General features: G+C 39.8%; 1 protein-coding gene across 2 annotated transcripts in view; it reads right to left on the reverse strand.

Annotated features, from left to right (window-relative positions):
- Nucleotides 1–12738, reverse strand: part of IRAG2 (inositol 1,4,5-triphosphate receptor associated 2) — a 39265-nt gene that overhangs the window by 17739 nt on the left and 8788 nt on the right. The window contains exons 11-19 of one of the 2 annotated variants that reach the window (XM_054078523.1): nucleotides 11563–11622; nucleotides 11394–11458; nucleotides 11211–11310; nucleotides 9499–9642; nucleotides 9131–9226; nucleotides 5396–5559; nucleotides 3613–3727; nucleotides 3018–3180; nucleotides 728–789 (exon numbers count right to left, since the gene is read on the reverse strand). In XM_054078523.1, the coding sequence (XP_053934498.1) occupies nucleotides 728–789; nucleotides 3018–3180; nucleotides 3613–3727; nucleotides 5396–5559; nucleotides 9131–9226; nucleotides 9499–9642; nucleotides 11211–11310; nucleotides 11394–11458; nucleotides 11563–11622 (969 nt within the window). Of the gene's footprint in view, nucleotides 1–727; nucleotides 790–3017; nucleotides 3347–3612; nucleotides 3728–5395; nucleotides 5560–9130; nucleotides 9227–9498; nucleotides 9643–11210; nucleotides 11311–11393; nucleotides 11459–11562; nucleotides 11623–12738 lie in introns of those variants that run through there. The other variant, XM_054078531.1, reaches the window with a different exon arrangement.

The following is a 12738-nucleotide window of genomic DNA, read 5'->3' on the forward strand; positions in this document are numbered from 1 at the left end:
ACACAAATACAAGTTTTATCCATGTATAGCTAGTCCACAGGTTTGATTCTGCTCTTCTGATGCCCCCGTTACAGCCTAAGATACGTGTCAGAATTTTCTGTTTGTATTTATGAAAACCTTGTTATTCTATGGTAAATCCAGATCATTCAGGCTCTGAGCTACAGCATTCCCTATTAGAGATGGTTGGGTAAAAAAAGTCCTCCCACAATGCCTCTCCCTTCCGCCCCCTTCCAAACTTAAAGAAAGTGTTTTTATTTAAAGCAAAGTACTACAGAGTTATATAATTTCCAGTATATTTCCACAAAGGGGCACAAAAGTAATTACTGTTTCAGTGCCTATTCCATTGTCTGAATACTGAGAAATATTATATTACAATTTTTTAAATGTTGTTTTCAAGACTGTCTGCAGAAGAAAGGGCTGATTGTAGAGGACAAATTACACCCATGCAGCAGGGCCCATGCACCCTTGGCCCCATTGGATACGATCACTAGCAATTGTTTACAGTGAAGACCAAACAGCACACCTGCAAGTTCTAGCCCATTTTTTACAGAAGGCTGAAGAAGGAAAATAATGTGCAGATCAGCATAAACAGTTTGCTGCATTAGTTACATGTGTTAGAAAAAAATAAACCAGATGCTTGCAGTTCATCTCAGCTGTAGAAGACCTTACAAGAGAGCACCTTCTGTGCAAGCCTACCTCTTCTTTTCCCACCAGACAAGCATCATACCTGACACAGCAATTCACAGAGTCGCCTTTGAAGCAGTTCCCATCTTAGTGCATTAACAGTCACTATGAAGAGACATTTACAATTCTTACAGGATTCCTGATAATTCAATAACAAGCACTCAGATTTTTAAGAGTTTAAAGAGTGTCTTTAAACCTAACCCACTGCCCATCACAAACCCACGGCACTTACCTTTAGTCTAGTTATACCTACAACATTTTTTTCACAGGAAAGAAATTTAAAAGTGCATTTTGTTTTGTGAGTTCCGGAAGATATTGGGCACTCCCTGATCTCTGGTAATGATTCTTGCTATAAAGGGAAGGAATGCTTCCCTTCTTCATCAGAGTTAAGGTACCAAATTTCCCTGGACATCATCCAGAAGTGGACAGCTCTGTTACAAATTATTGGAAGCAAAGCATTTGTCCTCCCAATTTGGCATCCCATACAGAAGATTTAAAGTCAATGGGCTTTACATTACACTTAAAAACATTCCCTGCTCAAATTCAGTAGTGCCAGGGTCTGCCCCTGGTGACTTCTACCTTGATGCAAATCTGTCAGAGCTTTTATACCACAGCTAATAATGGGTATTGGGATAGAAAGACATTCATTAGGGTCATCACCTTAGTGCCCTAGCAAAAAAAAAAATGAAGGCAGCTCTCAGCAGCTTGTTCAGATTTTTGACTGGATGAGGGCTGAAGTAATTAGTGGCAAGGCATGAGTAGGCATCTGAAACACAGAAGGAGTTGTGCCAGGCTGATTTAGGCTGAAGTAGCTTTCTTGGCCAACAAATTTCCTCATTTCTTATCTCTTATCATTCAGTTTTGGGGAAGTAGAGGAATGCCATGGGTAGGTGGGCTGGGGAAGAGACTACAACCCAGTCCTTCAGTCAGAAGGGGAACTAGACCTGTCTGGTTTTCTACAGGAGTGAATACAAAGCGTTGTCTCCCCCAAGTCCCATTCTTGTTTTTCAGCCCTGTTCTTTATAACACCTTTCAACTTCTCTACACATCTACCAGTTTATTTCTATTTATCATCTGAAAGAGATTTCTGCAAACTACCTGGAGTAATTTAAAGCCAAAGTCTCAGCCATTTTTAGGGTGGTCATGTTTCCTGGGGTTTGTTTGGGGTTGGTTTTGTACTGGTTTTTGTTTGGTTGGGGTTTTGTTTTGGTTTGTTTGTTTGTTTTTTCCAGTCTAAGTGGCACCCATCTCTTCCACATATCTGGGTTCCCCTCATTTCATTTACTCTAGCTCCTTTTACAGGAGCTAAATAAACCTTTGTTTATTCAGAACTGGAAAACGTCACACTATTTCCATCGTTATGCCTCTTGCTAGAAAGCAGCCTCACAGTTTGAAGGAAGCAGTAAATGTGAAAGCTATACAAGAACACGTGAAGAACACTAAAAATATTGGTCAGAACTCTGCAAGCACAGTGTGGAGCCATTTATGCCACATCAGTGCTTAACAGTTGTGCCTTAGAGCTAAGACATAGGGTCTCAGGTAAATTGTAGATTTATATACATGTGCACTGTAAACAACTATGTTGAGCATCAGTCACTTTGGCCTGAGAAATGTATGCCTGACATCAAACATTCAGTGGACTTCAATCAGTCAAATTTTTTTCCACATAAGCAAATTATATGCACTTCAGAATTTGGAAAGAATGAGACATCTGGAATCAAACTAGGTTCTTAAATTACCCAAGCTTATGAAGTGTTGATGTGAGCAGGAGGTAGTATGAAGTTTCCATGATTCTGTAGCAGAAGTTGCACATGTATGATGCAGTGATATGATTGCTTTCTAATACAGAGAACAGCCTAACACCATACAGTTATTAAAAATTAAAAGAAAATACAAGCAGCGGGCAGAAAATAGCACAAAAATCAGATCTCTTTTGTACAGGAAGCTTAAGAAAGAAGGATGACTTTGTTTGGAATAAGGTGGGCTATTCACGTGTGGGAAGAGCACCTTGAGTAAAGGAGAGCCTTTGTTACCCACGGAGTTATTAACTCTTCCTCCTAGGGCTAGAGATATTGCTAATAGAGTCTGCAGCTTCGGTCCAGCCCAACACCCACTCATTGAGACCCCACCTGATTCTCAGCCCAGAAGCCATAGAGTCACATCTTATTAAAAAAGAAGGGAAAACAAAGAAAGGGGGGGGGGGAGGGAAGAGACTCTACAAAGCATTTTTATGGATGAGCTGCAGATCAGTTCTATTCCCCCTTGCCATAACTAAACCAGAAAGACTTGTCCATGCAAAAATGAATGCTGGCATGCTGCCAGCAGCTACTCACTTTTCTGGTCTTCCACTTTTTCTTGAAGCAACTGGCAAGTGCTTGTTAAAGCTGCATTCACATCCTTGAGCTTTTGCTGCTCAGAAATGGCTTCCTTTAACTTGCATTTCAAGGATGTGGCTTCCTCACAAGCAGAGTGAAGTGCTTCAACTTGATCCTCTGCCTAAGCACAAAAAAGTATTTAAGAAAAAAAAAGAATTAAAGAAAAAATAAAGCAGTCTGGTCAACATAAGAAGCCTCTACAGTTCATGTAAATGAAACCAAACTGCATCTGTTCTTTCTTAGGAAGTGATAAAGCTCTCTCTGAACTTCTGCATTTTTACTTTGGGGTGGACTGTGTATGAAAGATATTTTTGGGTTTTTTTCTCGTTTCTTTTTTTTTTTTTAAGCCACCACAAGTATGCAATGCTGCCTCTTTCATCAGCAAACTGTTGTCACCACCCCCTCAAATTTTACTTCCTCTGCTGGTTCCACTTTTGCAAGGAGGCACTCTGTTCTGAACATGCTTTTTTCCCCCCCAAGAGCAGTGATGCATTGTACGTAGCCTTTGGCACCTGTTTGTTTTCCATATAGAAGGAATTAGACTGCCCCTTACCTGCTTGCTGGCATCCTCAAGCTGCTTTGTAGCTTTTTGCAGCTCTAAACCAAGGGCTTCTGCCCGGCCAGCAGTTTCTTCTTGTAACTGTTTGACAGTTTCTAACTCACGTTGCCTGCAGGATAAGAGAGCACAAACCACAATCCGTTACTGACATTTTAGAGCAGGCATGCCTGGGAGATGACACATGCTAGTTGTTGAGACGTGCATCAAGAACCACATTCAGCCATTACACGTTGTAGCTCCCCAGGATTCAGCACCAGGGATTTAATTCTTGCTAAGCACAATTCAAGCCAGTAGGCAGACAAAGCTGTTCTACAGTAGCTCCAGAATTAGGAAGGGGATGGAGGTTTTCCCTGGTTCCGCCCCAGCTGAACAGCACAATGGCTGTGCCAGCCTCAGTCACCTGGGTACCACAGTGGAAGCTTATGGAATATCCAATGAAACCTAGAAAAGCGAGAACTTAGTGGGGCAAAGTTTTGCCACTTGTTCAAACAAATGCATTGCCTCATGTCTTGGGAGAAACAGTAACTGGATATAGATTCAGTAATTCCAGAAAAGATACCCTGGAGCTGTTACTGCAGATACTCATCTTCATCAGATTAGTTTCCTGGTGTTTCAGAGGGTATTTTACTTGACAGCAAGTAGATGGCATCACAACCAGTGTCTAAAGGTAATGACTTTCAAGGAACCCTTTCTTTTCCATTGCAGAAACTCTTTGACCATTCCTTCTCTAACTCACTTTCACCTTTTTTTTTTTTTTGCTTGTCGCTACCACCACAAACAATTTTGATACGGAGAGGCAGCTTTAAGAAACCAAGCCACCAGTATTTTTATCATCTGTTTTCTGAGTGAAGGGAAAAAAATGTGGGAGGTCTACATTAACAATGCTAAGTGGAAGACAAGTCAGGCAAAAGTGCAGTACAACTGCTCAACATTAGCTCTTCAGGGACACAAAGCCCTAGGAAGCTGCTTACACCCCAATGCCAAGTAAAGACACGCATGCAAATATTTACATTTAGTGTAGGTTAGCAGAAGGCTGACACTATGAGTAAGCCCGAGTTCCACAAAGACAACAGATTCAGATTAGTTATTCTGGAAACTTAAACAACAACAAAAACCCAACAAAACCCAACTTGACTAGCCGCTGTCCTGAGTGCCTAAGGTGAGGATGGAGGGCAGGGAGGCAAAGGTTCACACCTTCTGTCTTTTGCTGCCGTATTTGCAACATCGAAACTCATAGCAAGAACTATGTGACAATGAACTGAAATTTCAAAATTACATTTTCTTAGTCAATAACTCATTGAAGCTATACCCTTGAGAAACTAAAACATTATATCATCTGGGGTTAGCAATTGTCTTCCAGAGCAATAATACCTGTAGGCACATATTTTACAGCTGTACTGCTGTGAAAAAACAGCAGAAAAACCAGCAGTTTATTCAATGGTTGCACCTGCTAGATAGGCAGTTTCCTCTTGTTTTAACTGCTTAATGTGTGGTCTCCCTGTTGTTTTCAAAGACATCTCCAAGTTCGTGTGTTATATCGTGCGAAAACCTTAACTGCCATGCAGCGTAACGTTATGCTAAAACCAGATACACTCCACAAATAGCAGATAATTTCCTCCATGAAAAAAAGGTCTTCATAGTTCAGTGAACACTGTTCCACAGGACAAAGAATGCAACTCAAAACCCAAAAAAAAACCCCCAAACACACCACCAAAGAGCTAAGAAATCAACAACACTCCCCTCCCTCAGCAAAGACACCCATGCTTTGAAGGGGTACCTGGCAGAGAGCTCTTTCCTTAGGTGAAGTTGCTCTGTCTTGGTTCTCCTTAGGTTGCTTGCTATTTGAATAAAGTCCTTATCTAGGGATTCTTTGTACTGTTCCAAGAGATTAAGTTTGTGGACCCAAAGACGCCTTTTCTCTCCTAGTTCTTGCTTGAGAACCTGTGAAATTTTGAAACCAAGTTGCCCCGTGCTTAGATGAGAAGCACAGACAGGGTAAACCAGAGCCCAAGTTTACAGATAAAAAATTATTTCCCTGCTCTACATGCAACACTATCAGCAATGAAGAAGGTAGATGACTGACAATATTTTGTAATCTACTCGCACAATATCTGGTTGAGGAAGTGAGAAGAGAGAGAGAAATAAATGTGGTTTAATAAGGGAGATATTATAAACAGGTGTTTGTTTTGTGCAAAACTGTTTTGGGCAGTCTACTAGGTTAACAAAGCTACCTGAACTTCAAATCTGTGCCTTCTAACTCCTGAATCTGATGGAGTGTGCGGACAGACAGTCTAGACTCCTACCAACTGTTAGTACTTTAAGACTTGAAGATGTAACAATGCATAACAGTTTGCACAAGAAAATGTAAGCCTTCAATACACTAGTTCAATTTGACAGATGGCACTCTCAGTTATCAAAAGGTTGTTTCTAAGTCACAAGCCACTTTCAACCTTTCTTTCTGGGCAGATTTAGGGTATACAGACAGTCCTCTTTCTCTCTTGTAAAATAAATACAGTGTTAGTAACTATTTATTCTAAGCTTGGCAGGAGATTACATGCAACGCTAGGGTGTCTTTACATCCTACCCTGGAAAAACGCCACCACAAGATGACCAGATGCCACAGTGAAATACATGAAGTTTTAATAACGACCATCTTGCAGAAAGCACTGAAATTGTTAATTTTTACTTGTCCTCAAAGTACAACTTTGTACTACGCCAAAAGAAAATAAATAAAAGCAATAAATCCATATTTCACTTTGTCATACATGTTTAGCAGATAAAATCTATCAAAGGGGTGACCTCTGTGAAAAAGGCTTTCAGTTTTACCTCTGACTTGAAGGAAGAAAAAAATATGGAAGTGAGGAGTTAGGTAATACTGCATTCTCTGTATTTCTCTGAGCAGTGACTGGCAGCACAACATACTAAGAAGGAAGAATACGGTTCTCTCTCTGGCTTTATTCAATTGAACATATAAAACAGACTTCTCTGCTTTTAATGAATACTTAATGAGAATCAAACAGAGGTCAGGTAGCAATAAGGGTCATGTTTCTGGGATTTTACATTAGTTCAAAGGGGAAAAACATGAATCCTACAAATATAGGCTATGTTATCTAGCTGCAAGTTAGAGTCTAATGTCGTTCATCAACTTCAAGTGAAAAGGCGTAGTGGATTAAGTATCATACTTAAAAAGACCTAAGAGCTGGAGCAGTTTTGCTAGATAGGTTTGCTAGGATGATATGGGATATGACCATATACAAATGCCCACATCCTGAAGATCGGTTTCTCAGCCAAGGCAGGCAGTACTTGCTTTTAGAAATAGCATGGTTTTTGACAGATTAGTGGTGTAGGCTTACCAGGGTACATGTGCCACAGCCTTATCTTCCAGCAGGAGAAGAGTAAAAAAGTTTTCGCTGTCAACAACTACATATGCTTAAATATACATATATAAAAAAACATAAGCACACTTAAAATTTACTTTATGCATAATTAATTTAAAACATACTTAAATACACTGAAATCCAGCAAAACTTCTCTATAATACATTTAATGTGAAATGCTGGGGAAGAGTTTAAGCTTCTGGTGATAGTGCATGGTCCAAGATTTAATTTATTTTCCTACAAAAAGCTTTCTCTATGGCTGGAAGGAGCTATTTTACTTATTTTGATTTTTTTTTTATTGACTACTGTTCAGTTCCATATACCGTATTTCCCACATATCTGACTTGTTCTAGCTAGGTGAAGACTTTGACATGAAGTCACTTCCCATCAGCTTGGATCCCAGAACCGCGGGACCTTTTATTTTTAAAGAATCTTGTTCTCCTTTGATTCTCTGTTTCCTTAGTTTCCAACTGTATCACTCTCTAGAAGCCAGAATAGGATTAATTTGCCACAATCGACTCCACCACCTACACCAAAAGTTTTCAGCCTCATGTTTTTAACAGGAATATGATCCTGACGTGAATAATAAATTAACAAACATTTTTCAGCTGTGACAACTATGAAGGAGGAAGTTTTTAGTAAAAAAGTTACAGCAGTGCACGAGCCAGCAGTTTCCTGGAGTCTAGCCAAAGTCACAGCAGTGTGAAAAGACTGAGATGCACTTACTTCAAGATTTCAGAATTTATATAAAAAATAAAAAAAATTAGAAATGCTGTCTGCACACTGGGTGGTTCCAGTGATGGCTCCTGCCCACCTAGGATACATGAAGAGGTCCGGCCCAGCTACAATATTTTGCAGCACTAGAGGAAAAGAAGGGGCTTTCAAGCAGAAAGCTACAACAGTTTGAAGGAGTACGTTCTGTGGTGCCACCTGCTATTACCCAGGTGGCTTTTTGCACCTATTAAGGAGCTAAAAGATAGCATTAATAATCAGTTTGATGGACTTTTCAGTAGCAGTGTTCTTAACAGATTAGTAGAGAAGGAGCAGATTAGAGGAAAAACTACATTCAGTAAGACAAGAATTTCAGAAACCGTGTTGTTACTCAGGAGGGAAGGGAGCAGAAGAAGAGGAAGAGACTTGAATCGTGTCCACAGACTGCTGCTACCACATAAGGAAATTATTTTTTCCAGTTACCTTGAGAAAAAGTCTTTACTTTCAAGCCTTATTTGAGGCATGAGGAATAGTAAAAATACATAATGTAAGATTAAGTTGTAAGATGCTTTTGTAGGAAACTTTCCTGTGGAGTGTGTCCAGCAAAAGCAGAACACTTCACCTTTAAAAAGAAAGCAGCATGCGAAGGGGCCACAAGAAAGCTTGAGAGGGACTTTTTACAAAGGCTTGTAGCGATAGGACAAGAGGCAATAGGTATAAACTGGGGAGGGGCAGATTTAGACTAGACATAAAGAGGAATTCTTTCACAATAAGAGTGGTGAGGCACTGGCACAGGATGCCCAGGGAAGCTTTGGATGCCCCATTCTTGGAGGTGTTCAAGGCCACGTTGGATGGGGCCTTAGGCATCCTGATCCAGGGGGAGGTGTCCCTGCCCATGGCAGGAAGGTTGGATCATGCAACTTCGTGATCTTTAAGGTCCCTTCCAACCCAAACTCTTCTATGATTCTAAACCCTATAAAGGTTTTTATTTGGAAATGCGGTTATAAAGATAGCTCTCTCCTCCTCTTGATGGTAAAACCATCCACTGCTATAGTCAGATTCATAGCACAGGGAAACTCAGCTTTATAGCTTACACAATATAGTATTGCCATCTGACCTAGTTTTCCTCTTCAAATTGAATTGCTTTACCTAGCCTTTCCTCCAAGTATAGTTTTAAGAAATTGAGGTCTTGCAGAAGACAAGTCAGGAAAAGCACAGCATTTAAGTGAAAAGCAATCATTCCCTTCCTCCTAAAAAGCATTGCAAAGGATCTTTCTCTCCATACAGCCATTTTTGACTACCAATTAGACTCTTATGGTCTCAGGCAATTAATATGTGTAGCATGCAGCACTAAGACACATGCCTTAAATTTTTGCACAGCCCCAGGATTTCATGAAGTATCTTCAGATAAACCAGCTTCTTACCACAAGTTTTCTTTCCCAAGACTGTTGCATGTTCACATCAGGATCTTTCAGCCATTGTAAAGAACTCATGACAAGCTCCTCTGTTTCAGAGGCTTCCTTTTCCTGGGGAATGGGGTTGGGAGGAGGGGGAAAATAAGAAAAAAAAATAAAAAATAATCAAACCCTGACATTTCTAGTACTAGCCTGACAACGCTGCACAGAGTTACTCGGGTTATAAGTTACAGTAGGTGCAAGGGATATTGTTAGAGTAAGCATGCATCCCTCCCTCTTCACAGAAGTCATTCTGTTTTTTTTCAAAAGGACTAAACATGATCCGATTATCAGCGTTCAGAAAAAATCCTAGTTGAAAGATGCTGCTAGAAGACCACATCCATATTCAAATAAACTCGGCCACTGACCAGGTTTTGCTTGATAGCCTTGAATTTTTCTCCCACATATTCAGGTTCCTGAAGTAAAAACTGCACTTCACGGTCCAGTGTTTCATTCAGGGATGTCCATTCAGTCTTGGTAATCTTTGAAGAGATAGAAAAGCCAGCTAGTTTATTTTGACATCTCCGTATTACAAACCTGTATCAGTGACATTTAGCGTTTTCTGAAGTATCCCTGCATCATATTTACCAGAAGGTCAGAGCTACTGAAACTTGAAGTTTGTAAAAGCTTTTCAAAACCATCATCTCACAGGGATTTTAAAAAAAGCAAGATGTTAAGTGATCCAACGTAAATTTTTATGTCAGGAGTAGGCAAGAGGAAGTCCATAATTAGTTATATTTATTCAGGAGAGGCTTTACCAACTGGTGAATAAGCAGAGCCCTTACTTGCTTTACAGGTGATTTGGTGAAATCATTTCTCATTACAGCATTTGAGAGGTAAACACAGTGACTCACAGTGGCTGTGGGGAGGTGGAATAGGGGACAATAAGTTACTTTTGAAACAGAGCTGCCTAGCCAACTATGACTTTAATTTCTGGGCCTGCAGTTTTAGTCCAGTATTAGAACTTTTTCTGTTGCAAATGCTAATGCTCTTTGCGAATGTGCCACATACAAAAGCAAGTAGCAGCATGATAAAATCTTACAAAATAAAAAAAAAAAAATCACAAATCACTGCATTAGCATATATTTATTATCAGCTCCACTGCACAGCTTGCATTTGAGGGGAAGACAGCATTATAAGGAAGGGTGAAACTACATGGAATGTCTTTAGGGAAACATAAGGAGGAAAACCTGAATAATTTTTCTCCAGTGTTTCTTAGAGTGCTGGGAAGCTATGAGAACAGTAAATTAGAGACCAAACTTCCAGTGTTAAATGAAGTGTGTCTGATCAAGAGCATAGTTCTTCCCAAGTCACTCAAGCACCTGCTGGGTGTTCTGCAGAGGACACCGGGGGCAATATGACTCCAAACCAACGGGCTCAACTGCAGTACTAAAATTTTTGTCAGCCCGTGCCAGACTCATCAGAACGAAGACTTTCCTGTCCTCCCCTGAGTCATTATCCAAAAACCTCAGGAAAAGAGAAAAAAGGAGGGGGGGGAACAGATGCAGGATTCTAAATACTAGCCCTCATTGTACCTGCTGAGGGGCAAGGAAACGGTGCCTACAGACAGATGCTTCTAAAGAATAAACTAGATGAAGGCACTACAAAGTTGCTTACTGTAATGCCTAATTTTCTTTTTCATCGCATTAGACTTAGAGGAAAAAGAAGTCTCTCCTCCTGGTGTAAGCAGCACAAGAAGAAATGGTGTTATTTTTTTCAGCATAATAGCCTTTATATATTTGAAAAAATCATATCTTCACCTATCAGTCTGTTGTTTCTGCCAGCTAAACACACAGCGCTAGCTCTTTCAGATTTACTTTGGAAGTCGCATTTTATTGAATCTCTGACTGTTTTTTCTTTTCTTTGGACTTTCTCCAATGTGTTTGGGGCAGTATTGCAACCTTCACATTCTGTGCTTGCGTGCTAGGATTCAGGCTTCATTAGGCTTTGAATTCCAGGGTTATCTAATGACCTACAGAGAATGAGCTTTGTTCTTTCTTTTCTGATGCAAGACAACTGGGATGAAATTCAATAGAGACTGGATTCATACCTCAGAAGACTGAGCAAGTTCCAGTTCACAATGCAGTGAATTCATCCCTTCAGGAATATTACTGTTAAGTTTACACAGCAATGGGAAACTCAATCCATTCCTAAAAGAAGAAGAAAAACATTGTATCAGCCGTTTTTGACTTCTGATGATCTGTAGTTCCTAGGACTTGTTCACAATACTCACGAAATCAGCTCTTGCTGCACATGTTGCATGTTCTCCAGTAGCTTATTTTTTTCTGCCCGCAAAGTCTAGAACGTATAATCAGACCTGATTAGAATGTTAATAACGCTGAATATATAGGATATACATGCTTTCCCCTTCATATAGTCAAAAATTGAACTCTGTCGCATACCTCTATTATTGAGGAACACTCCACAATGGTTAACTTCAGTTCTTTGATGTCCTGCTCCTTCTGCAGAGATTAAAAAAAAAACAAACAAAACCTTTAAAGCACATAGCCCTACAACTAGGACACTGAAGTGCATTTGTAATGCTTACAGGTACGATGATTTGTGATTAAAATAACACTATACTCACATTACAGCAGTAAGCTGTATGATTTAGCTTGAGAAGCAATCTAGTTATGTAACATAAGAATAGTTACAAATCTGGAAGAATATAGTCATTTGCCTTGCATACTGACTAACAAAATGCACTCAGATGATCTTTTTGGGAGTTAAATAGAAATTAAGGAGGCAGAAACACTCTTTCCAGGTGCTGCGTTTTAATTTATTATTTACCTGGTTTCTCTACCAGAAGTAGCAGATTAAATTAGAAGGAAGCACCCTAGTTTCAGCTGAAAGCTTCTACTATGTTCTGCCTGGCATGAGTTTTAATCCAAACTGAGCCTTTCAACAAGTTGCAATATTCTGAGTTTACGCTCAGTTTTCACATTTAAAAGGCATAAAGTGTAGAGCTCTACTGATCAAAAAACTGCTAATGTAAGGGCTGATAGAGCACATATCAATCCTCACAGTAGGACTGAGGAGTTTGTGACTCTAAGAAAACTAGTACTTCTATGAACTAGCAATGGGCTCCAGTCATGTTAAGCCATAACGGTAGAAGATGCTGCACAGACGAACAGAGCATTTCTTACTGAAAAGAAGAACAAGTAGGAGCTCTGGTTCTCTCACCTGTTTTATGACTCTCCCTACTCTTTCCTTCTAAAAATAGTAGGGGGTTTTGAGAGAGATGATATACACAGAAAGCTAAGCAGAAAAAATGAGATTGTATTAACAGGTTTCCACCCTTGGCAGAAACAACTGTTGTGCTGAAGGTTATTAAACAAACAAAAAATTCCCCCAAATCCCAAATAATCAGGAAAAAAAAACTGTTTCCATTTCACATACCATCTGCAGGCCTGGAAAAGAGAGGTTGCCATAGTAGTTTTCAAGGATTATCAAGCCTAACCAATCTGCCTTTGGGAAAAGAGCTATGGGAGGGGATTTTTAGTTTACAGGTAAGCCCACAGATCCTAACATCAACAAGCAAAGTCAGTTTTCCACTCCAGTTTCTTCAAGATAATACA

Source organism: Cuculus canorus, chromosome 1, assembly GCF_017976375.1.
Source record: "Cuculus canorus isolate bCucCan1 chromosome 1, bCucCan1.pri, whole genome shotgun sequence".
In the NCBI taxonomy this organism is placed as follows: domain Eukaryota; kingdom Metazoa; phylum Chordata; class Aves; order Cuculiformes; family Cuculidae; genus Cuculus; species Cuculus canorus.